Source organism: Thrips palmi, unplaced genomic scaffold (genome assembly GCF_012932325.1).
Source record: "Thrips palmi isolate BJ-2018 unplaced genomic scaffold, TpBJ-2018v1 HiC_scaffold_12, whole genome shotgun sequence".
NCBI lineage: Eukaryota > Metazoa > Arthropoda > Insecta > Thysanoptera > Thripidae > Thrips > Thrips palmi.
The window spans coordinates 10,389,927-10,411,290 of record NW_023144623.1 but is presented as its reverse complement, the minus strand read 5'-3'; the positions used below and the strand labels follow the sequence as shown (position 1 = coordinate 10,411,290).

Sequence of the window (21,364 nt, the reverse complement as noted above, 5' to 3'; positions counted from 1 at the left end):
CTTTCATCCCTGACACAGTCATACTGGTCCATCAGTATGATTCAGCGTTGAAAATTGCAAGAAGTTGTTATGATATCGGAAGGTTCTGTTCATGAAGTCAAATTTTTCAGGGGAGAGGTTGATTTTGCACAACTTAAGAATATAGAAACCTTTCATTTTAATCACTAAGTCCTGATATTCTTCATACAATGAGTTAAATAATATGACTAGTTTAAAAGTGAGCTTCTCCCAGATGAGGAAACCCACTGATACAATCAAATTGATTTTCTTTTTCCCCTCTATTCAGATGGTTGTTTCATATTTACAATGCCACATATTAGTGCAATCTGCTCTTCTAGAAGCCTGAAGGAAAGTTTCAGCACCACTGTTTCCATCAGTAATCTATTGAAGCTTCTCCAAACACTATTCATGATTCTTGAGGAATTGTTGATACTGATCTTCATCCATGAGCTCATCTACCTCCTGTGGCTTACTTAACTCGACCTTAAATAACCAACCTGAAAATTTAAAGCACATTGAAATGGGTGGACATTTTTTAATATCAAACAAGTAATAAAATTTTATGTCACGGTACCTTTCTCATAACAGGACATGTTAATAAGACCGGGTTTGTCTTCAACTGCAGTATTCTTTTCCACAACCTTTCCTGTTACTGGACTGTATAATTCTGAAGCAGCTTTAACACTTTCCAAGGCTCCGCATTCCTCTGAAGTTGGGATAGGAAAAACAAATGTATGAAAGTAAGACTGAAAGTGATTGATTGGCATAATAGAATTAAAATTATAATAAAATATTTTCAAACCTTTTTGTGTTACATCTTGACCAACATCTGGAAGCTGAGCGTAAACAACATCACCCAAGGCATCCTATGGTCAGTAGCAACACAATGCTAATTAAAGGGTACTCTGTCACAGGACTGTTTTCAGTGGAACAAGCAAAATTTCTATGAAGTAATTACCTGAGCATAGTGAGAAATTCCAACCGTGCCAACTTTACCATCCATTTCAAGCCACTCGTGCTTATCAGTATATTTTCGCCCTGAAAAAAAAAAAAGATAATTACTAATCAATGATGCAATCAAAATTTTGAAACAAAACAGATTTGTTTTATTTTTTAGAAAGTTGGCAATGAGGCAACATAATATGGTGTCACTTCATAAGTTATCAATGAAGTTATCATGTGACCTCACGTTCCACGATAACTGATTGCCACCAACCACTCCAACCATGGGCAAGAGATGCAGGGGCAGGGCCCTCACAGGGCAGCAAACAGCACAACAGGCAACACAGTTCATGGCTGCGTAACAGAATGTTGCTCTCCACTGCTGCTTTAATGCATTTCAAAATCACCAAAATAAATTAGGAGTACTTGGCTGGTAGGTGAATGATGCTACAGTTATGGGTAAACAACTGTAAATTTGATTGACAGTTTGTATTCAGATAATCAGTGGGAGAGAAAAAAAATAATTGTAGATACAGTGAATCTTAGTGTTTAAAACCTTTAAAGAATTATTTATAAGCAATGCAGATGGAAGACAACTTGTGCATAGATTAATTCAAAATTTGGATAATTTAAATAACAAATAACAAGTGGAAGTGAAGGTATCCCTCTAAATTCTTAAAAGTAGTTACATACCATAGTTTAAATGTGTTGTGCTAAATAATCTCGCTTGACACACATCTAAGTCCCCGGTTCTACTCCTCGTGCTGTTGGTTAGGCACTTGCTGAACTGGAAAACTCTGCCAATACGCTGCGTGGCTCTCAAAGCAGCATGCACTCCGGATGCCATTTTCAGATCTATGCCTCGTGGCCCGTCCCGTCCTGTGCTTGTGTATTTCCGACGCGACGTACAAAACACAACTGGTCGTCCCGTCGGATGTCGGATTGTGAACATTAACCCGTCCCGTCGTCTGCTTGGAACTTCGTCTGCTGCTGCTGGGCTGTTGCGTCACCCGCGCATGCGCTAAGGCAGTCGGACCAACCTCGGGCATGAAAACATTACGTGGCGGCATCTTTCCGAGATAAACGAAAACCCGTTTTGAAAGCAAGATTTCATCTCGGGCCGTTCATTCGACTGATAAATTCATTTTCAGAACCACAACCCTTCTGATTAAATATTACGAAACCACGGCTCTTATTCTTCCAAGGTGTGGCAGCTCCTGCCACGATTTAAACACCCCCCGCCGAGACATTCCCTCCCAGAACGCAAGTCGCAAGTCGCGATAAAACGGGAGAAAAAAAATTGATACTTATCGGGAGAAGTCGCAGAGAAAGTCGGGATTGCTTTCAGTTTACCCTTCCAATGTGGTGAGCTTAAAAAAAAAAACCGTCCCCATACTTCCAATGTCAGAATATTTATAGCTTTTCAAATTACAGCCGTTTCCATTTTTATCAATTGTCAGGCGAGCTGTAATTGTGATAGGTAGCAGGACAGGCCGACCATCAAGATCCATGTATCTGTGACATACATACACTCCCTTGCTAGCAGAGTGTTGTTTGTCACTTGGGTGGCACGCTGGCGCGGCGGGGGCGGGGCGGGAGCCGTCATAGTGTCGCAACCGTTTTGTTTGTTCCACGGAAAGAGACAGATGCCCCACATCCCTTCAACTTCTCCAAGATAATTCATCATAATTTTGGGACTGAGGAATTTAGACGGGTTGTAATTGAATGAGGCCTGCCAATGTGGAATAGTAAGCTCGTTTACGATGTGCCTGCCGCCTGGCAATCTGATTACTGCACTTCTCTTTCTTTGAGGCCACACTGCTTGCCCGCTATCAACATCAGGGCCGGGTCGCCGCGGGTCAGCGAAGTCGCTGTCTCTGTCCGCGGGGGGTCCAGGGAATCACCACATCATCAAAGCATGGGTTGCGCAGATCAAGGAAAACTGAGCCAAGGAAGGAACATGTTGGCATGCAAGTAGCCTGTACTTTGCTTGTCATCAGGGGAATAAAGACAATAATTCTAATGATGGAGAATGATGCATTTTCATGGTCATAATTTCAGAGGAAAACTGCACAAAACATAGCTTCTTCACAAACAATGAAAAATCATTTGAAGTAGTTACAGATATCGCAATTAATTAAATTGATGTCATTAACTAAAATGAAAATGGATTGAACACAACTTAACAATTTATTATCTTGCATTTCATGAGCACAATGATTGGATGTGAAAAGAAACCCATGGGAACTGTTGGACCTCAGTCCGATACAAAGATTAATTAATACATATAATAAGTTTAAGATTACTTATAGCATGGTAAACAAATCACTGTCTAGCTAAAGGCCGATTGTGTAAGACCGCCCATTAGGATTATGGATAGACCCAGGGACAGGTTTAGTGATGCACCACTCATACCACACATTTTTGGAATTATTCAGACGCCAAAAATTAACTTCCAAAACATCACCTTCTTTGACGTGCAGTGGTTCCTGGAAATAAAAGAGGACAGCTAAATAAATTTCATTTTTAGGAACATAAGTAAATTAATAAAAGTATTACAAGAGAAAGATAGAAGCCAGATGCCAGTTATTCACATGAATGTTTGTACTTACTCTGATAGGGAAGAATATAGGGAACCAGCTGAACATGCCAGGTGAGTGGGTTGCAGGGTTTATGCTCAGCATGACATCTTTGTAAAGAACAGTTTCAAAGTAACCAGCAAATCCATGCAGCACACCATTCTGCCTGATTTTAAATTGCACAGTTTTGAATCTGGTGTTATCAATTGGCACATCTGAAATCATGCACAAATTCAATGGATCATTGACAGAAATGAATACAGACATTAATAAAACAAATGACTGCATATATAAAGAGTTACCAGGATTAGGATGGTCAAATTGAAATAGTGGTTGAGTATCAGACAGTTCTAGTCTGTTCTGTTGGTGAACCACATAAGGTGTTTCAAAATGCTTCAAAGGATGTTTGTCTTGTTCTTTACTTAATCGAACCTAAGAGGAGAGAAGAAAATTATGAACTAACAAATACTGAGGATAACAAAAATATGTTGAGAGCAGTGGGTTAGAAATAAAAACATTACCTCATTGTAGAGTTTGGATGATTGAATAGGGCATATAAATGAGGTGTACTGGCTAGGAATGCTGATACCATCATCTCGAAGGAACTTCTGAGCACCATCCAAACATTCCGGTGACAGTTCATTGTCACCAAAAGACCCGAGAAGTTCAGAAACAAGGATATCTGCTTTCTCTGGCGCCTCCCAGTAGCGCATATCACAGGATACAACAGTTACCTTATCATGCCATGTTTCCTCCTTCTGAGACAAGAGTCTGGAACACCATATTACATTTAGAAAATGATTGTAACTAAAGGACAGAAAAGAAAGGTGACTGAAATGACATACGTAACAATGGCATTGGGATTCTTCTCTACAGCGTAGACTTTCACCTTCCGCTCAGCCTTGTCAGCTGCATTAAGTAAAGCTCTAACCAGAGGACCTCTACCTGCACCAACAACCATCACAGTCCTAGACAGCAACACGGAAAGAGAGAGGTTAATTATCAATGTGAGAATTATAAACATCAACAGGCCATACAGAAAACCTTACAATGATTTTGTTTCTTTCTGGTCTTCTGGTATTCTGTCCATGATGGCCTTAAGCATTGCAGCCTGATATTCAGAGTACTTAACAGGATCTTTCTCAAAAACTTCATAGGTATGAGATTCAAGGTTGTCCATCAAAGGCTGGAGTGGACATTGTAGGAAGTCCTCATAGCCACGAGCAAATCCAACCAGAGGATCAGTCAGCTTCACACTCTGGGTAAATAAAAAGTTAGAAAAGTCAGACACTTCACAGCAAGACCCAATGGCACTCAAGATACTCTACATACCTGCCAAAGATGCTCAATGTACTGCTGATAGTATTGTACTGAGCCATGGACAACAGAGCCTGTGACCACAGCCTGCACGCCAAGAGGAACAAATTGACGCAATAGGTTCTGATGTGCCCGAGACAAGACTGGGTAGCCCTTCTTATTGGTCAAGAACAAAGATGTTGGAATAATAAGACTGCGCACAGGCTCACCTAACCACCGAGTAATTTCTTCAGCAGATGGTATGTCAGGGGTCACTTCCAGAGCTACCCCCAACCGTCGATTGTAGTTACACACTGATCTGAACACATTCCACCTAAAAAATAATATTTCAAGGAGAAATTAGAAATGATGAAAAGACTTATGACGAATAAAAATGGGGAACACACTCACCATTCCCATGGATTGTTATTCTTCTCCTTCAGCAAATCCTCCTTATTTGGAATGTCCTTTCTATATTCCATAGCTTGGACCATAGGGCTTTCCATTGGAACACGAATCCATACCTGAAGGATAAGATAAAATGTTCCATAGAGAAAATTGAAATTCAGATTTTAGTGTTGCTCAAAGAGCTCTAATCATTACCTGATAACTGTATGGGTTCATGACTTTAGAAAACAGTGCTCTGGCTAGATTAATATGATTAAAGGATGTTAAGGTCACGGAAATGGCACACAGGTTGAGATGAGAAGCAAAGGTCATTTCTTGAAGTAATGCCTCTTCACATTGGCGGCGGTAAACATGATCCTCAGAATCCACATCAATGTATGGGGAAATCTTACCAACAATCATGTTGGTCCAATCTGTTAAAGAAATAGATTGAGTAACATATTTTGCCACTAAAATCATTATTGTAATAAAAACAAGTTAATTCGTAAGTAGTACCTGAGCTCTGGAGCAGAAGATCGGACCGAGTAAAAGGTCCTTGCCGATCCTTAGCTTTGCCTGATAAAAATTCTCTTTTATAGCGAGGATGGACTATTGGCATCATACTAAAGTCATATCTGAAAAGGATTATGGCAATAGAAATAAGAAATACAGTGGAACAAATTACACAATGATTGTGCTTTCTGAATGAAAGAACCATACTTATTTTCTGCCGAATAAGCCAAACACTGGCGGATGTCTGGGACACAAGCGAAGTCCAGACCGCACGAGGCTTTGCGATTCTGCACACTGTCCTGAGCCATGTCAACTGGAACAGAAAGATATTTGGAAATGTACTGAGGACCTGTTTACAATACCTTGAGGAGAAAGGGGAAACAACAATGGAAATTGACTCTAGAAAAAATGAAACGGCTCATTAATCAAATGAACAAAGAAATGGCACGCTGAGTTTGCAGGCATGACAAATTAACATGCAATATTTGGTGTCAGAAATGTTATGGTTTGGTGTTTGATAAAGGCCGGGTGCGATCAAGAGGTTAGTTTACGATATATACATACCGTTGCCGATAGAAACAAGAAAATCCAACAATAGCGGTGCAAAATAGTCCTTGAAGCAAACCAATGGTAATTTGAGCTCACTCAATACTGTACTTACGGTAAAATTATCGTCACGATGGATACTAAAACTAGATAAAATGCGGTGAACCAGCACCACGCTCCTTCGGCGCCTTCTTCGTTGCGGGGTGAGTGAGAGAGAAAGGGCACAGGCTGGAAGGGGAGGAGAGAGAGAGAACGAAAACAATGACAACAAACAGATTCGCCAACAACAAATGAAACCACCTTTCCATAATTACACTCTTTACGACAAAACCGGTTCTGAAAAGTCAATCTTAAAACTTTGAGACGAGTTCTAGCATTTATCTTTGTGTGAGTATCAATGTTTCAGACATATTTAGAGATCCCTCTAATCTCTAGTAGTTCCTTATGTAGTGTTTACTAGTGTTCACCCTGATCAGTGAGTTAAATTTCTCATCTTCTAGTTTGTGTGGATGTTGTTGTTGTTTGTTCGTGAGGGACAGGGGGGTGGGGTTGGAAGGGAAAAGTCTGGAAGCCTAAAGACTGACGTGGGTTTTTCTGTCCCTACTTCCTATTGTGCCCAGTTGTACATTCATTTGAAATTCGCGAGTTCAGCAGATAATCCATAAAATGGCTTACATCGACAGTAGTAAGTTTTATCTTCGGATATACTTGCTGTCAGGAGATCTTTCGAAGTGACAACTTTAGGTTATACTGTTTGTAACCTTGTCCATTTTAAGCTGAGATTTTATGTGTTGCATTATTTTTCTAGACGGAACAATTCACAACTCTATGCCATGGGGAGTCTCCAAAGTAACGGCCATGTTCTGGGGCTTCTTCAACATAGTTTATTTGTTGTAAGTATCACATGGCCTTCCCTCGCTGTTTCTCCTATATTTTGTATAAATTCATTGGAAGGATTCAATTTAAATGATGTTATGAGCATAATTTAAATCTTGTTTTGAAGCAGTGGCATTTATTATCCATGTGTACTTTACTTATTTTTATAAACATTTTACAGCTTCACCACTTTGATTCCTGGTCTCAGGAAATCAGATGGCGAGAGTGTTAGCTTCAGAGCACCTGGAGGCGGCGGAGGTGGTGGTGGTGGAGGAGGTGGAGGCTGGGGCGGTGGAGGTGGCGGAGGGTAAGTCCATAACAAGTTAATAAGTTGCATATTTTTTGTCGTTCAATTTAAGATATCTATTTAACAAGCCTGCTTCTTTTCTTTTGTCAGCCCTCCCCGACCCCCGAAGCCAAGAGGAAACTTCCGCTCATTTGGTGATATGTTTGGCCAAGGATCTGTGAATGCAGGAGGTTGTCCTGGTGGAAGCTGTGGTAGAATGTGAGATATTGCACAGCCTGTCATGTTCAAGCCTGAGCTTCGTTATTTTCATAAGCTTTATAACATCATCTTTTATCTTTAAATTAATTTTGGCATGGTTCTGGCTAAGCCCTAATTTATTTGCCTGTAACTGTCAAATCAGTGATAGAGGCCACACTGAACTGTGAGTGGAATGAAGTTCATTTGCATCCATGATTGACACATAACAAGAGGAGTCTCTTTTGTACATACATTCACAATGTTAAAATTAAATAATTTTGATTTTCTTTGACTATGTTTGATGCTACATTCCAACTTCATTTTTTCATTGCATAACACCTTTAAAAAAATCATTATTATTATTATTATTGCCAACATTTGGGTGTTTGGGGTGCAGAATTAATTATGTCAAGAGCTTCTTTTTCTGTGAGTAATGTTTGATTTGCATTGGCTGTTTTTAGTACCATGAATGGCCTTGTTCCTTACCCACATGTTGTGATATATTTGAACTTGTGTAAATACTTTTAAAAATAAATGTTGAATATTGTTCTTCAAATCTGATTGTTTTGCTAAAACCCAATAGTGAAAATAAGATGAACAGAAGAAATGAAGATTTTACCACCCTTCAAGTACATAAGTTTTTTTTAATTTATTCTATTAGACAGTTTTCTACAAGGTTTATGCCATCATTATTCTACTTACAAAATAAAAATCTCATTTTAAAAAATTGCTTTGGTCTCCTCATCACATATGATAAAACTGAACCATCAAATCATGGAACATAAGGGGAGGGTAAAAAGGGGTCGTTAACTGCCAACGCGACTTTGACTGGGGCAACTGGACGGTCGCACGACACCTAGACCAGACCGCCGCGCCATGCCAGGGCAAAGCCCAGCAAAGTCGAGGCAAGGGGCAAGGTCACCTAGCAAACGCGTTCACTTGGTGGGCTTCTTGAGAAGCAAGGGAAGCACCACAATCGGGTCGTGAGTCTTTGGGTTGTCCGTGTAGATACTCCATGTTCTGTTCACGCAATCGAAAATGCCTGGAAGCGCAGACAACGGCACGTTAGAGTCACTCACGAACACAACAAGTAATTGGTGTCGCTTGCGCAACTGTCCCACTTACCCACGGTGACGGTCTTGACGTAGTCGTCGTCGCCCGCCTCCCTGAATATGGTGTGCTCGGGGTGCGACTGGTCGCCCAGCAGCCTGATGACGTCGTTGAGCGTGGTGGTGTCCTTCTGGGACTCGTAGGTGGCGTACCGGGCGTCGCTGCTCGACACGATGGCTCCCCCGACCTCGGGGATCTGGAGTCTGAGGTACCTGCAGGGCGGACGAGACGGCCTTTAGACTCGAGACGCCACCACTCGCAGGGCAGGACGCAGGGAGACGACGTACTTGTTGCAGTGGAAGATGTGCTCCCCGGGCGAGCAGGTGAGGATGCTGAGGGGGCTGCGGCAGTCACTGCACGCTGGGCCCACCTCCGCGTTGTGGAACAAGCGGTCGCCCTCCTGGGCCAGGAAGGTCATGTTGATGGACACGGCGTCGCCCGCGCCGCAGCCCTCGTCGCGCAGCACTTGCTGGGCGGCGGCGAAGTTCTCGGCAGCCAGCAGCGCCCGCGTTAGGAAGTGGCGAGCTGGTGGAGGGAGAATCCGAGCATGCAGGTTACACCGGCCGGTCTGTCTCTCTCGCTCTCATGGAGCTCATGGAGGGTGTGAGACAGACAGCGTCCGGTGGACCGCAAGGGTACTTACGTGTCCTGCCCGCCGCCAGCCTCGCAGCCTTGATGATGTTGACGGAGAACACCATGCCGTGGTGGTTGTAGCCCATGCAGAAGCCGGGCAGGTGCCCCGCGTAGCACAGCGCCGTGAACTTCTCCTCGGACACCTTCCAGCGGCCCTGCGGCTCGGCGGACACGATGTGCGCGGACACGAGGTACACGTGGTTCAGCGTCTCGGCCAGCGCGTCTTCCGTGTGACCCAGGAGCTCCTGCAACGCGTATCCACAGTTCTCGCTCAATCAAGTCCGCCAAGCCAAGCGGCTAGCGCCTGCCACGCGGAGGGTAGGCAACACCCAGCGCTCCCGCGTGAGGCGGGCCTGTCGCCGGGCTGCTCGGCAGGCTGCTCACCTGGCCGGGGTGGTTCACGCAGACCGTGGAGCAGCCGTTGGTCGCCTGGCTCGCCGCCCTGCCGGCCACGTTGGGGGTGATCTCGTCCATGTGGAGGAGGAACAGCTGCGGCAAAGCGAGAACCAGTTACGATCTTCCGCCGGGGGGCGTCGTCCATGCCGTCGTCGCGGGGGAAGGCAACGCACCTTGTGGAACGGCACCTTGGCGCCGTCGGCCGTGCCCTGCAGCTCCTGGATGTACTGCGGGAAGTTGGCCTTGACGGCGGCCAGGGTGTCCTCGTAGGCGCGCCGCCCCGCATCGGTCTCGTACACCGACAGGTACTCCTCGAGGGAGCGCGACGCGGCGAGGAAGCTGTGGATGATGCCGCTGAAGTTCCTCCCCTGTGCACGGAGGCAGGCAGGCGGTGAGCAGAGGACAAGACACGCAGGCAGAGGGGCTGAACTCGCAGTGTCGCGGTACTCACCACATCGAAGCCGACCTCGTAGTGAGTGCCCTTGGTGTAGAGGATGGGGATGGCCTGCCGGCGCCCGATCCGCTCCACGACGGGCATGGTGGCGTCCTCGCTGCTGGCGGTGGTGGCGTGGCGCCGGAAGTCGTCGGTCACCAGAGCGGTCACCTGTGCGGCCACGGCGTCGAGGTCCGCGTCAGCGTGGACCAGGCCCTGGGCCAGGCGGAAGGGCACGTCCTCGTCGAGCCGGCACTGCACGGCCTGCGCGTCGGCGTCGCTCGGCCAGCCACCCTCGTCGGACGTGACTGCGACAAAGCACGGCCAAGGGGCGTCTTAGTGCCGGGCGCGGCGCGGCGCGGCGAGTGGAGAGGGCTGGGCAGGGCCGGCACGGCACAGCACGGCAGGCGTCGCGGGGGTGGCGGCCGCGGCCGGCCACGGCCCATAACGCGATGACGTCAACAAGTAGGTCGCCGGCCCGAAGCCCGCGACGCCGTCACTGAACCACGCCCGAACACACGGCGCCAACCCAGAGCGAAGCCCTGGGCCAAGCCCTGGCCAAGCCCTGGGCCTTCCCCGCGCACGCGGCGTACGCGCACCAACGCGTCACCCGGGATAAGTACCCGCCAACAACTCGTTGGACTGCCCACAGGTCGGCGCTGCGCGCTGCGTACCGCGTGGGGGCGGGGCCTCCCCACGACGATTGTGTCACCGTGTCATCGTGTCGGGGTGCAAAGCGCGCTGCGCGCTGCAAAGCACTTCAACGGCGCGGCCGCGCGGCTCAGCAGCCCGAGGCCCTACTAGTGCCGGCCCCGCAGGCCGCCTCCGAACTTCATCGCTCTGTTTCCCTCTCGCTCCCCTGCAAGACGCCCCACGAGGAAGAGAGACAGGGTGACCAAGTTTCGGACGCAGCCTGCTGCACCCTGCCCGGACCCCCGCGTCCTTGGCGCGAAGTGTCCCTACGGGATTATATTATTTGGACCGGGCATTCCCGAAAGTGGAGCTGCCAAAGTTTCAGCGCCGCGACTCTGCATGTGCGAATGATTCACCGTTCACGAGACATTGACACAAACTTTTGAGAAAAGTGGAAAGTACCAACGCGACGGTATCGCTGCGCTTACGTCGGACTGGTGGGCGCGCGCTCCTGGCGCTGCTAGGGCCTCTCTGCTCTAGGACGACTATTGCACACTGAAGAGCCACGGGCGGCGATACGGCGAGACGCGGCGAGGAGGCGAACTAAAGCGTTTGGCATGCTCACGCGGCTTACGCGGCCGCCGGGGCTGCACGCTCGTTGTGCCTGTGTGTGTCTGCACACACCGCGCTTAACACTCACACACGCGCCATGCGGTTTGTGCAAGAGAGAGAGAGAGAATGAGAGAATCCCGTGTCATGGCAGGCCGCGCCGCCGCGCCGCCGCGCTATGCGCCTCGGTGTTGATAGCACTGATACCAACCCCACGGGAAGTCGTTATCGCACTTGTGAGTGTCGTCTGCTTCTTCTCCGACTGACTGCCGGCCGGCCGGTCGGCTCGGCTCGGCCCGCCGCGCAGACTAGCTAGCTGTAGTCGGAGGGTCATTGGGGTTCACGCCGCACGGACGGACGACTCGTCGTTAAAAACACAACATCAGGAACAACGAGAAGAAAAATGAAATTTTCCGCGCTGGGCCGCCGCGGTTCCGCTTCCGCGCGAGTTCAAGTTTCCTCGCGTCCAGTTTCCCGTAGTCCACCGCGGCGGCCGCGGCGTGCGTGCGGCGCGTGCGCCTGATGGCGCCTCGGATGGCCACTTTGACCTGCCGCACAGAGCGCCGTCACGGAAGGGTTCGGGAAGGAGGCGCAGGATGGCGCCGTTATCTCGCTATCTCGTGTCACTTTGTGTCACTTTGTGTGTCGCTTTGTGTGTCACTTTGCACAGGGAGTAACCGCCGCCACGCCGCGACCGCAAAACCGCGTGCCCGCCCATAATGCTCGACGGCAACCTCGACAACCTTGGCCGTGCATGACCCGTGCGCCTGGCGGTCGTCCTGGCCGCCCTGGCCGGCGTTACGCAAAAGGGACGCGGGGCCCGCCGCGCCGGGGCCGGTATTCGAACCCGGGCACCGGCCTGCCGGGCACACGGCGCGGAGACCGAGAGTGAACCGAGTCCTGCCTCGCTCCCGAACCGGAGCAGCGAAAGCTGCATGGGCGAACCGGGAAGTGAACGCGGGCAAGGCGCCGGCTAAAGGGGCCGGACTACATTCGCCTGCAAGCTAATTTCGTCGCTCTGTCTCTCTCGCACTCGTGGCGCGTGTCGGGCGTGTCGCAAGGGTGCGAGAGAGACAGCGAGCTCGGCGGCGCGCAGCGCTAATAGTCGACGCACGGCGCCTGTTTCCCTGTTTCCAATGCAGGACAGCTGTCGCCGCGACCGCGTGCCGCCACGACCTGTCGCTAGGCACTCACTGGGCGCCACCAACTGTGGTAAACCACAGTGGGACAGAAGACCGGTGCACGTAGCCAAATCTCTAGACGCGTTTTGAGCTCCAGAGTCGCTAAATTGGACTCGAACCGAACGTGCGACCCCACCAATTGATTCCTCGTTCGGAGAGCAATCCATTGGTGGAGTCACACGTTCGGTTCGAGTCCAATTTAGCGACTCTGGAGCTCAAAACCTGTCCGGGATTTTGACCGCCTCCACCGGTCTTCTGGCCCACCGTACAAACTCGAGCCCTAGCCGCCTGCGATTGGAAATCCCTCCGTGACCGCGATGGCCGTCCTGCACCTCTGGCAACCTCTGGCCGTCTGTCACCATGACGCACTCGCCGACGCGGCCGTCCGACGCACGCCCCAATGAATCAGAAGTTCTCACTCGGATTCTGGCAACTCGGCTCGCGCAGGCGCCATAATCATTAACGCGTGAGTATCCGATTTGCAGGCCTCCCGCGAAGGCGTCGACGTGATTACCCTTCTGCGAGCGACCAAATGGCGCGTCTCTCCGTCTCCCTCCCGCGCCGAGTGCAATTTGCTCGAATTTGCCGCTTTGGCGTGCCGGCGTGCCGTGCGGTGCCGCGCTGTGCCGCGCTGTGGAGTCCGAATATACGAGCGTCCGGCAGGCCCGCCACTGCGATGTTGGATCGTGCTTGGGAGCCATTCGAACACTCACGGCTTGTTTCAATGTCTCTGTGGGGAACTGTTGCTAGGCGGCGTGCGTCCGGCCACAAGAGGACTTCCCCCTCCCCCTCCCACCTCTGGTACTCTTTACCCCAATAAATAGGGGAATGCAAATGTTGGCTCCCAGCTCCGAAACTCGAAAATGATGCAGCCGGCTTATCGCATACAGTACCGAACCAGACCAGCACGTGGGTGAAGTCACCGCTGTGGGAATGAATGGCTGGCCCCGCCCCGTCGTGTCCAGGCCGTCCGGACGGCGCGATTTGAATTCTGGAAACTCACCATCGTTCAAGATGACCTGCACGGGCATGGCGGCGGCGGTGACTTTGGCGAGGCGCCGCGAGCAGCTCCGCGAACAGCAGCAGCGAGGACTGAAGCGACTGAAGCGGCCCCCGGAGTCGCAGTGGCACTATATACCTCCTGTGCTGGCACGCTGTTGGAACGGTGGAGGAGGAGGAAGAACGCCCGGAGCCGCTGGACTCCGGGGACCCAAGCGCCGGAGGGTCCTGAGGGAACGGGGAGGGGGGGGGGCTTGCAGTGGGGGCACGAGCCCCACTGGTGCCACTACGCGTCATGGCCCACGCGTTCACGCCACTGTGGTGGACGCGCCATGAGAGGAACAAGGGTTCGTCGACGAGACCACCGGGGAGGAGATCTAGTTCGGATGAATTGAGAAGCTGAACTCTGGGGAACGACTCGGCGCGTACTTCCCGGGGCCGGGGCGGCCGGGGGCGGAACTGGACGAGGTGGGCGTGGACGGACGGGCCTGGGACGGGCCTGGGACGGGCCTGCCCTCAGCCCTCCATCGGACTGGCGAGTCATCAGCAACCAGCTCGCAGTACGGAAAACTACGCGGCAGTCTGGAAATTTTGTGGCCGGCTTTTGTCTGACGGAAGCGTCCAGCGTCTTAATGCACGCAACTTGAAGGGGGAAAGGACTGAGTGACTGGAGGCAGCAGACAGCATCAAGTGCTCGCGGCTACGGTGACTCCAGGCTCTCCAGGCTCCAGGCATTACCGTCCGCCCGTCCGGCTGGAGAGTCATGCATCTGAGTCAACCGGCCAATACAGCGATAAGGCGCAACGCGTTCCGCGCACGCCAGCGCCGCTCTGTCTCTCTCGCACCCCTCGGAACCGCGGAACGCCCCACGAGTGCGACAGAGACAGAGCGAGCCACGGCGGCACCGCGTCACGGCCTGTTCGGACTCCACGTCCTGGGAGGAAGACGTCCCTGCAGGCTCATCCTTTCGTCGCTCTGTCTCGCTCGCACTCGTGGGCCGCTCCGTAGCGACACTGTTCTGTGATGTGCTCGTCGCTCGCCCTGCTTGGCACCTGGTTGCCTCAAGCGCCTGGCAGGTAGGCCAGCAGTCGGTCCCGCGAGGCACCCGTGTGGAGACGGCGGCCTACCTTGCCCCTGCGCGTCTGCGCTCGCTCGCGCGTTGCCAGCGGTTCGGCAGGGCGTTTTCTGCCTCTGTCGCACCTGCCATGGACAGGGGGCGTGGAGCAGTGCGAGTGAGAGAGGGAATCACTCGATGGCTGCCGCGGCTGCCCCGGACTAAAGCGCTAAAAGCGTGCCAGGGGCGAGGTAGGCCACCGTCTCCACGCCGGTGCGTCGTCAGACCGACAGCCGGCCTGCCTGCCAGGCGCTTCAGGCTCTTGACTTGACTTGAGAGGCTGGACCACAACTGATCTTATGCCGGTCCGGGCCCGCTTCGGGCTGGTCCTTCGAGCCTCTCTGTCTCTCTCTGTGCCTGGACTGCCTACCCGCCGGGCACCAAGGCTGGCAAGTGATGGGAAGCCAATCCCTCGGCCGTGTCGCCTGCTTCTGAACGAGCTTGTGCGTTCACTCGGACGGCATTGCGCATGATCAAAGCACCTCGCCGTGGATGGCGGTATGGCACGACTCTGCGACATGCCGACAGAACACGCGTCGCCGCGGCGCGCACTTATCAACGGCGTCGCCCGTCACGTGGTTCGAACCCGGGGCACTCTCCCACACCGCCAGTCAGTCAGCAGAATCCCGGAAAGTCCGCGCCGATCCGCCGCACCGTTAATCGGCGGTTTAATCCACACGCCATTGTCTCGGCGGCAACAGTTTCTCACTTTTTCCCTTCATATCCATAGGTTTGCTGCTGCCCGGTGCCCGCGCGGTGGGCGGGCGGAGGGGAAGGGAGGGGAGGGGCTTCACTGAGATGCGGAAGACAGACGCACCGCAAACAAATGGAAGTACCGAGTGCGGCAGCCGGGCGACGCGGCGACGGCGTGCGCTGAGCGACAGAGAGGGACAGAGAGTGCCTTCCGACGATTATCCGTTCCGTTTGTTGCGTGTAAAGCAGCAGCCCGCGGCGGTGCCGGTGGTGCCGGCGATGTCCCGTGGTCCGCATAGCGCCGCATAGTTGGCGCGCATGGCCAGGCATGCCGCCGCGGCGATTGTCGATTCGATGGTCGATTGTTGTCCAGGACGAGTACTCCACGAGTCCGACTAGTCCGCCGCACTGCAAAGTCCTCGCCTCACTGGAGGTCGCGACGCGCGCCAACATTGACGTGATGATATGCACTATTTTATGATTCTTTCCGTAACCGAAGTGGTTGTAGAGTGTGTTCGTCTGTGTGTAGCGGAGTGGGAAAAATAATGCGGTCGTGCCGAGCGGAGGTTTGCATTTCTGAGGTGGAAGAGCTCACACTCACACACGCACACGATTCGCACGCGAGTGTGTGTGTGTGAGTTTGCCCGCTCGAGCGGCGACACTGTAGCAGTGCTGCGTAATTGAAACATTGACACGCCATGCTGACATGCTGACCCCCAGCGCCCCAGCGCCAGCCGGCCCGCTTCCGTTGATGGATGCACTCGGTGCACCGCGCCGCTGTGGCTGTCCGACCGTGCGGCGATTTGGCGCGGCACAACATGAAGTGGGCGTGGCCCCGCCGGCCCCCCGCGCCGTGCCACCATCCGACCGTCATCGGCTTCTCACGAGGAAGACTCGGTTTGGTCAGCAGTGCGCGTTATTCGACCGTCCGCCCGTCCACGTGGGTCCGCGGCGGCCGGCCGCTCTGTCTCTCTCGCACTCGTGGGGTGCCCCGCAGGGGAGCGAGAGAGACAGGAGCGACGCGAACGCTGTTCGGACTACGGCCGGCTAGCCTCAGACAGCCTTCGCCTTGAGGTGGCTAATGACAAAATAAAAATTGGCAACGGAATTGGATGGCAATTAGAGGCGGTAAGGCGGCAACGAGCGAATGTCGCTGGGCGTACGACGAGTACCACGAGTGCGGCAGAGGATGGAGGCGGATGGACGGAGCTAGACCTGTGGAGCCCAAGCCGAAATCGTTTGTTGATGAAACGCAGACGACGCCGACGGACCGCGCCACCGCGCGCCGCGGTCGGGGGAAGCGGAGCCGGGGGGACTTCCCTCTCCCACACTGCAAGAAACAACCGGCCACGAGAAGCCGTCCTCACGTGGACGGGGCACCCGGGTTCGACTCCCGGCTCGGCTGTCCATTTTAATTTCTTTTCGGCTGCTGGTCCACGACCCCAAATTGGAATTCGACCAGATTCTCCTGTGCGTTCCTGGCCCGTTCATGTGCCACTGCGAACGCGGCCGATTTCGTCTTTTGTCGCTCCGTCTCTCTCGCGCCCCTGCGGGATTCACCAAGAGTGCGAGAGAGACAGGGCGACGCGGCCGCGTGCCGCTGCGTGACTCAAGGATGCGCCGCACGCGCGTGCGAGTGAGACAGACAGCCGCCGCGTACGCCGCGTCCTCCGGCCGGCTGCTGCTGCCGCTGGCATTCCCTCGCTTGCCCTCGCTTTTCTTAGATTCCAATGGCTATGAATATCGCGACAATTGGTGCATCCATGATGCGCCCTTCGTCTTCGCGTTCGTGTTGGTCCGCCAGCGCGGTAGCGCGGTCGCCGCACTATCAGTGCTGCCACCTACTGCCCAGTGTGCTCTACACTCGTCCTCGTCTGCGCCACTGCGACTGCTGCGCTTTGCTGCGACTGCTTTAACTGCGGCTAGTCGAGGGCAGTTCTAGGGTCTAAAACATCCGATCCTCAATAATTGAAAAAAGAAAACACAGAGTTCCATAAAACCATTTATTTTTTATTTTTATGGCTTCTACAACATGTCATAGAATTTTACAAGTATAACTAAGTATCAAAATCTTAATTACAACAATATCCAGAGCACAACAAGATACAATGACTAAGTTTCATGAAAGTTTACAGAAACATGTGCTTATCCCAAACAACATATAGGGGTATTACATATGACTTTACTTCATGATCAGTACAGATACAATAATAATAAATTGGACCATTTAGACTTTACAGTATTTACAAAAAGAGTTACGATTTTACATATTATCTTACATTGGCGGTAAAAGATGCCATAATTATGAAAGACTAGAGCATACTGCATCAGCTTGAAATTATCTAAAAAATGGGAATGCATGTTCAATTTCTAGATTAAAGTAATAATCAAGCAAAATAGAAGAAAAAACCAAAATCCTATTTAAGTTTTCACAATAACCGGCACACTTAACAGTCATCTACGATCTGAGAACTGTTGCTGATCATTATGAGGAAGTGGTCTCACTCCAGAAGAACTAGGACCTGGCAATGACATGGGTAAGCTGGGTTGCGACACACCCGACACTCCCGGGACGATGGTCGGAGCCAGGACTGTTACCGGGGCCTCTGCAGGAACCAGGCCGGCACCGGGTGTGTAGCGAGACGGTTTCTTGGTTTGGAACTTTTGTTTCTTGAGCGGCGAATTCACGTCGACCGCGCTCCCCTCCCGAACTGGAGCCCACCAAGATGGGCGGGATGGATCCCGCTTTAAATCTGAGGGAGCTGTGAATGACAAAACAAAACATGAACACCAGTGCACAGCCGACACACCACATGCAGCAAACTAGTCAGTCAAAAGAATCACACAGACCTCCATGCATCAGGGGGGGAGCTGGCGGTACTCAGAAAACTCGATCTTGGTAGCCAGAATCCAAGTGAGAGGGCTTCTGCATTGCAGTCTGATGTTGGTGGTGAGCACGCATGTGGCCTGCTCGGCGAGGAGGGGCAGTGTATTCAAACATGCTCTGGGTGTGTTGCGCAAGCATTTTGGACAAATCCCCAGGCATTGGGTCAGTCCAGAAGAAGTCGTGGTTCAATGCAGAATCAGAATCTATTCTCTTGCTGGGATCCAAAATAAGAAGCTTGTCCAACAAGTCACAAGCATATGCATCTTTTACGTAGGGCTTTAGACGCTCCCGAACCTGAAATAAAATTTCCAAGAGGGTTAACTTACAACTGAAAAACTCAAATTTGGAGTAGAAACAAAATGAAACACAAAGTCACCTTTCTCTTTTGGTTGCGGGGAAGTTCCATTTTGGAAAATAGGTCAAGATTATCTACTTTCGGCCACACTTCAGTGGTGATTGAGCCGCAGAGTTGACTAATGAGAGTGAGCTGTTGCTGCTCAGTGTTTCCCTGCATTATGGGGCTGCGGGTCCACATCTCAGCCATGATGCAGCCTGCTCCCCACAGGTCCACTGGTGGACCATAATTGCGATCTCCTAGAAGTAGTTCCGGCGGTCTGTACCACAGTGTCACCACTCGATTTGTGTACCTGGACACGTACAGTTTAAAATGAGAGCGAGGATGCGCACTTCAACAACTGTAATCAGTGCTGGCAAATGAACCCCTCACCTATTTTGTTCACCTGCCTTTGGGATACTAATTGCTCTTGCCAAACCAAAATCAGCTAGTTTCAGTACTCCATTTTTTGTGATGAGGACATTAGCAGCCTTCATATCCCTGTGTAAAATCTGCAAGACAAAACAAGAGCAAAAAGTTAAGCAAAATTCAAACTACCTCTTAATACTTCAAACAACTATGTCATTGTTACTTACTTTATTGCTATGTATATAATATAATCCATTCAATAGTTGTTGCATTACTTTCTTTATTTCTCCTAGGTTGAACTTAACATTTACATTTGACAACAGACCAGCTAAATCATGCTCACAGAAGTCAAAAACTAGGTAAAATGTTGACCTAAATTTGTTGGAGGCATTTGCTGAAACAGAAAAATGGAACACATTATCAGTTGTGCCCTCCTTACACAGGCTGATGGCAATGATCTTATCTAGGCCCAAGCAATAAAACAGAACACGAAGTTTGACATTCACTGCAAATGTGCCAGTTTTTTACTAGGATGTAATAAAATCTAGCAGGAAGACACCATTAAAAAAAGCAATGAGAGATATGACAGACAGCACTAAAGGTTCAGGTGTCACTACACAGAGGAACCAGGTGTATAAAAGAGGTTGTAGGGAATCCTCCAACAACAGAACAACGCCGTCTGTTTTGCAAAGCTTGAAGATGGCAGGAGAGATTTTGGTAAGTGTTTAAGTTTCCTTCAAGGCGGTGTGCAAATATTACATCACCTCTTTTAGGGCTCTTTTTGACCCCCTCCCCGTCCATCATCGGTTTATCCTAACCTTCCCATGTATTTAAGATAGGACCGTCATCAGAGACCGAACCCCCTCTCCCCCAAAAGAGATGACGTAATATTTGCATGCCGCCCAAGCAGAATGTTGACTGGAAATTTTTGTCTATTGATAGAGTTTTTCAAAATCCTTTGCAGGGTGGTATGATTGTTGTGGCAGGCATTGTGCTCAATGTTTGCATCTGGACAAGTCATGGTCAAGTTTCAGCTCCTCCTCCATGTAATGTGAATGGAAGAATACCCCCTGTGACAGGAAACTGCTCAAACCAGTACTACTTATGTTACAATCCCAACCTGAATGGCAATGGTAATTTCTCTCAGTGGCTTTACACTTGTCCTGGCACCTCCGTTTTCAACGAAGTAACGCAAAGATGCAGTACTGCGTGTGCAGTAACTACAACTACCTCCACAGCAGCTCCTGCCGGTGGTGGATAGTGCCAATGAAAAGCATTTGAAATGTTTCGACTTTTGTGTTAGACTATACTCCTTCTAGATACACGGTATACTTTGTATTGGCAGAAAAAATAAAAATAAAAAGAAGAAGTTTTTGTAGAAGTACTTCTTAGTAAATAACTTACCTTTTGTCCTGCAAATTTCTATGAGATTAACCACATTATCATGCTTCAACAGTTGAAGAATGCGGATTTCCCGAAGAGCAGTGATGGGAAACTAGAAAAGAAAGGAATGTTAAACATGACCCTGACAATGATGCAATGTGGCAAATATAATACGTAACAGTTGAAGTTGTCACTTACACCTTCTTTCTCATTGTCCATAAGAACCTTCTTCATAGCAACAAATTTTCTAGGGTTTTTCCTTTCCTTGGCTTTGAACACCTCCCTGCAAATAAGGCACGAGGTTTGAATAAATTAACACACAGAAACGAACAGAAAAAGTAATGAGTAACAGAGAAAACACATAAATATGCATTCATTATGGTTCAAGTTCAGGCCACAGATGTAATTACAAGATCATGAGACTATTCAAATAGGTGAAAGGTACGAAAATACGAGGGAAAACATAGACAAACACAAATTACTAGAAAAATAGAACAGAAAATAGCATTGCTGTGAGGTTAAGTGTCAAACAACACACCTCAGACACATTCAAAGAAGAACACAGGGTGTAAGGTGATAAAAGTAATAAAAACTTAAAGGTAAACTCACCCGAAGGTTCCTTGCCCAATTTTTGCAACTTTTTCGTACTTGGTCGCATCGTCACAGTGTGGAAAATCATAATCCTCGATGTACTTTTCTCGTTCCTTGATATTCATTTTAAATTACTAAGCACGAAAAGGTCCAAACCAATCAGTGCGATTTATCACAAGAAATGCATTGTCTTCGTCTTCTATGAATGAACCTCTGCCACTAACTTTCACAACACAACACAAAACAAGTCAAAACTTGTTTGTTCTTCACTGTTGTTTTTGTTTTTGCTGTTGTTGTTGAACTAGAGGTACTGCCACCCCTACAGCTACCACGCACTTTTGCAGAGTGTTCATTTAATGTAAAATAGGAAATTGTA

At 50.0% G+C, this 21,364-nt stretch overlaps 6 protein-coding genes across 9 annotated transcripts; 2 read left to right on the top strand and 4 right to left on the bottom strand.

Annotated features, from left to right (window-relative positions):
• Positions 1–133: 133 nt before the first annotated feature.
• LOC117640538 (glycine cleavage system H protein, mitochondrial) lies at positions 134–1,926 on the bottom strand. The gene is made up of 5 exons (XM_034377070.1): positions 1,636–1,926; positions 959–1,038; positions 803–866; positions 575–706; positions 134–497 (listed from the first exon to the last, which is right to left on the bottom strand). The coding sequence occupies exons 1-5, from the start codon at positions 1,892–1,894 to the stop codon at positions 403–405; spliced, it is 630 nt and encodes a 209-aa protein (XP_034232961.1). The 5' UTR covers positions 1,895–1,926; the 3' UTR covers positions 134–402.
• Positions 1,927–2,959: 1,033 nt separating this feature from the next.
• On the bottom strand, positions 2,960–6,510 carry LOC117640531 (protein arginine N-methyltransferase 5). Of its 2 annotated transcripts, none has more exons than XM_034377057.1 (12): positions 6,379–6,510; positions 5,925–6,030; positions 5,721–5,839; positions 5,421–5,638; positions 5,229–5,341; positions 4,854–5,151; positions 4,571–4,779; positions 4,367–4,489; positions 4,043–4,292; positions 3,824–3,953; positions 3,555–3,736; positions 2,960–3,431 (listed from the first exon to the last, which is right to left on the bottom strand). In XM_034377057.1, the coding sequence occupies exons 2-12, from the start codon at positions 6,023–6,025 to the stop codon at positions 3,279–3,281; spliced, it is 1,896 nt and encodes a 631-aa protein (XP_034232948.1). In that variant the 5' UTR covers positions 6,026–6,030; positions 6,379–6,510; the 3' UTR covers positions 2,960–3,278. The 2 variants fall into 2 exon arrangements, with proteins under 2 accessions (XP_034232948.1, XP_034232949.1); XM_034377058.1 differs by having other exon boundaries at positions 6,282–6,432.
• A 268-nt stretch (positions 6,511–6,778) lies between these two features.
• LOC117640541 (glycine-rich selenoprotein-like) lies at positions 6,779–8,179 on the top strand. The gene is made up of 4 exons (XM_034377072.1): positions 6,779–6,948; positions 7,072–7,156; positions 7,321–7,446; positions 7,537–8,179. Exons 1-4 carry the CDS (start codon positions 6,930–6,932, stop codon positions 7,646–7,648), a joined length of 342 nt encoding a protein of 113 aa, XP_034232963.1. The 5' UTR covers positions 6,779–6,929; the 3' UTR covers positions 7,649–8,179.
• A 68-nt stretch (positions 8,180–8,247) lies between these two features.
• LOC117640533 lies at positions 8,248–13,722 on the bottom strand. 3 transcript variants are annotated; one of them, XM_034377062.1, is made up of 8 exons: positions 13,622–13,722; positions 10,214–10,503; positions 9,936–10,130; positions 9,751–9,855; positions 9,377–9,611; positions 9,021–9,258; positions 8,749–8,945; positions 8,248–8,665 (listed from the first exon to the last, which is right to left on the bottom strand). In XM_034377062.1, the coding sequence occupies exons 1-8, from the start codon at positions 13,647–13,649 to the stop codon at positions 8,559–8,561; spliced, it is 1,395 nt and encodes a 464-aa protein (XP_034232953.1). In that variant the 5' UTR covers positions 13,650–13,722; the 3' UTR covers positions 8,248–8,558. The 3 variants fall into 3 exon arrangements, with proteins under 3 accessions (XP_034232953.1, XP_034232952.1, XP_034232955.1); XM_034377061.1 differs by lacking the exon at positions 13,622–13,722 and adding an exon at positions 13,133–13,334; XM_034377064.1 differs by lacking the exon at positions 13,622–13,722 and adding an exon at positions 11,317–11,488.
• Positions 13,723–17,413: 3,691 nt separating this feature from the next.
• Positions 17,414–21,277, bottom strand: LOC117639990 (cyclin-dependent kinase 9-like). The gene is made up of 8 exons (XM_034376125.1): positions 21,007–21,277; positions 20,596–20,680; positions 20,419–20,509; positions 19,242–19,408; positions 19,039–19,157; positions 18,688–18,958; positions 18,275–18,605; positions 17,414–18,186 (listed from the first exon to the last, which is right to left on the bottom strand). Exons 1-7 carry the CDS (start codon positions 21,111–21,113, stop codon positions 18,306–18,308), a joined length of 1,140 nt encoding a protein of 379 aa, XP_034232016.1. The 5' UTR covers positions 21,114–21,277; the 3' UTR covers positions 17,414–18,186; positions 18,275–18,305.
• LOC117639991 lies at positions 19,469–20,383 on the top strand. The gene is made up of 2 exons (XM_034376127.1): positions 19,469–19,731; positions 19,979–20,383. The coding sequence occupies exons 1-2, from the start codon at positions 19,588–19,590 to the stop codon at positions 20,273–20,275; spliced, it is 441 nt and encodes a 146-aa protein (XP_034232018.1). The 5' UTR covers positions 19,469–19,587; the 3' UTR covers positions 20,276–20,383.
• Positions 21,278–21,364: the final 87 nt, after the last annotated feature.

Coding starts and splice junctions, on each gene's coding strand:
- LOC117640538 (XM_034377070.1), bottom strand. CDS start 1,894: ATGTTCACAATCCGACATCCGACGGGACGACCAGTTGTGTTTTGTACG. Junction 1,039..1,635: donor CACAACACATTTAAACTATG/GTATGTAACTAC, acceptor TTTTTTTTTCAG/GGCGAAAATATACTGATAAG. Junction 498..574: donor CATGTCCTGTTATGAGAAAG/GTACCGTGACAT, acceptor TTAAATTTTCAG/GTTGGTTATTTAAGGTCGAG.
- LOC117640531 (XM_034377057.1), bottom strand. CDS start 6,025: ATGGCTCAGGACAGTGTGCAGAATCGCAAAGCCTCGTGCGGTCTGGAC. Junction 4,780..4,853: donor ACATTGAGCATCTTTGGCAG/GTATGTAGAGTA, acceptor TTATTTACCCAG/AGTGTGAAGCTGACTGATCC. Junction 3,954..4,042: donor CATCCAAACTCTACAATGAG/GTAATGTTTTTA, acceptor CTCTCCTCTTAG/GTTCGATTAAGTAAAGAACA.
- LOC117640541 (XM_034377072.1), top strand. Junction 7,157..7,320: donor TTCAACATAGTTTATTTGTT/GTAAGTATCACA, acceptor AACATTTTACAG/CTTCACCACTTTGATTCCTG. Junction 7,447..7,536: donor GGCGGTGGAGGTGGCGGAGG/GTAAGTCCATAA, acceptor TTCTTTTGTCAG/CCCTCCCCGACCCCCGAAGC.
- LOC117640533 (XM_034377061.1), bottom strand. CDS start 13,319: ATGGCTCCCAAGCACGATCCAACATCGCAGTGGCGGGCCTGCCGGACG. Junction 10,504..13,132: donor ATTTGGTCGCTCGCAGAAGG/GTAATCACGTCG, acceptor GCTTTGTCGCAG/TCACGTCCGACGAGGGTGGC. Junction 9,856..9,935: donor CCAAGGTGCCGTTCCACAAG/GTGCGTTGCCTT, acceptor GCTTTGCCGCAG/CTGTTCCTCCTCCACATGGA.
- LOC117639991 (XM_034376127.1), top strand. CDS start 19,588: ATGAGAGATATGACAGACAGCACTAAAGGTTCAGGTGTCACTACACAG. Junction 19,732..19,978: donor AGATGGCAGGAGAGATTTTG/GTAAGTGTTTAA, acceptor AATCCTTTGCAG/GGTGGTATGATTGTTGTGGC.
- LOC117639990 (XM_034376125.1), bottom strand. CDS start 21,113: ATGAATATCAAGGAACGAGAAAAGTACATCGAGGATTATGATTTTCCA. Junction 20,681..21,006: donor ATTGGGCAAGGAACCTTCGG/GTGAGTTTACCT, acceptor CCTTATTTGCAG/GGAGGTGTTCAAAGCCAAGG. Junction 20,510..20,595: donor TGGACAATGAGAAAGAAGGT/GTAAGTGACAAC, acceptor TTTCTTTTCTAG/TTTCCCATCACTGCTCTTCG.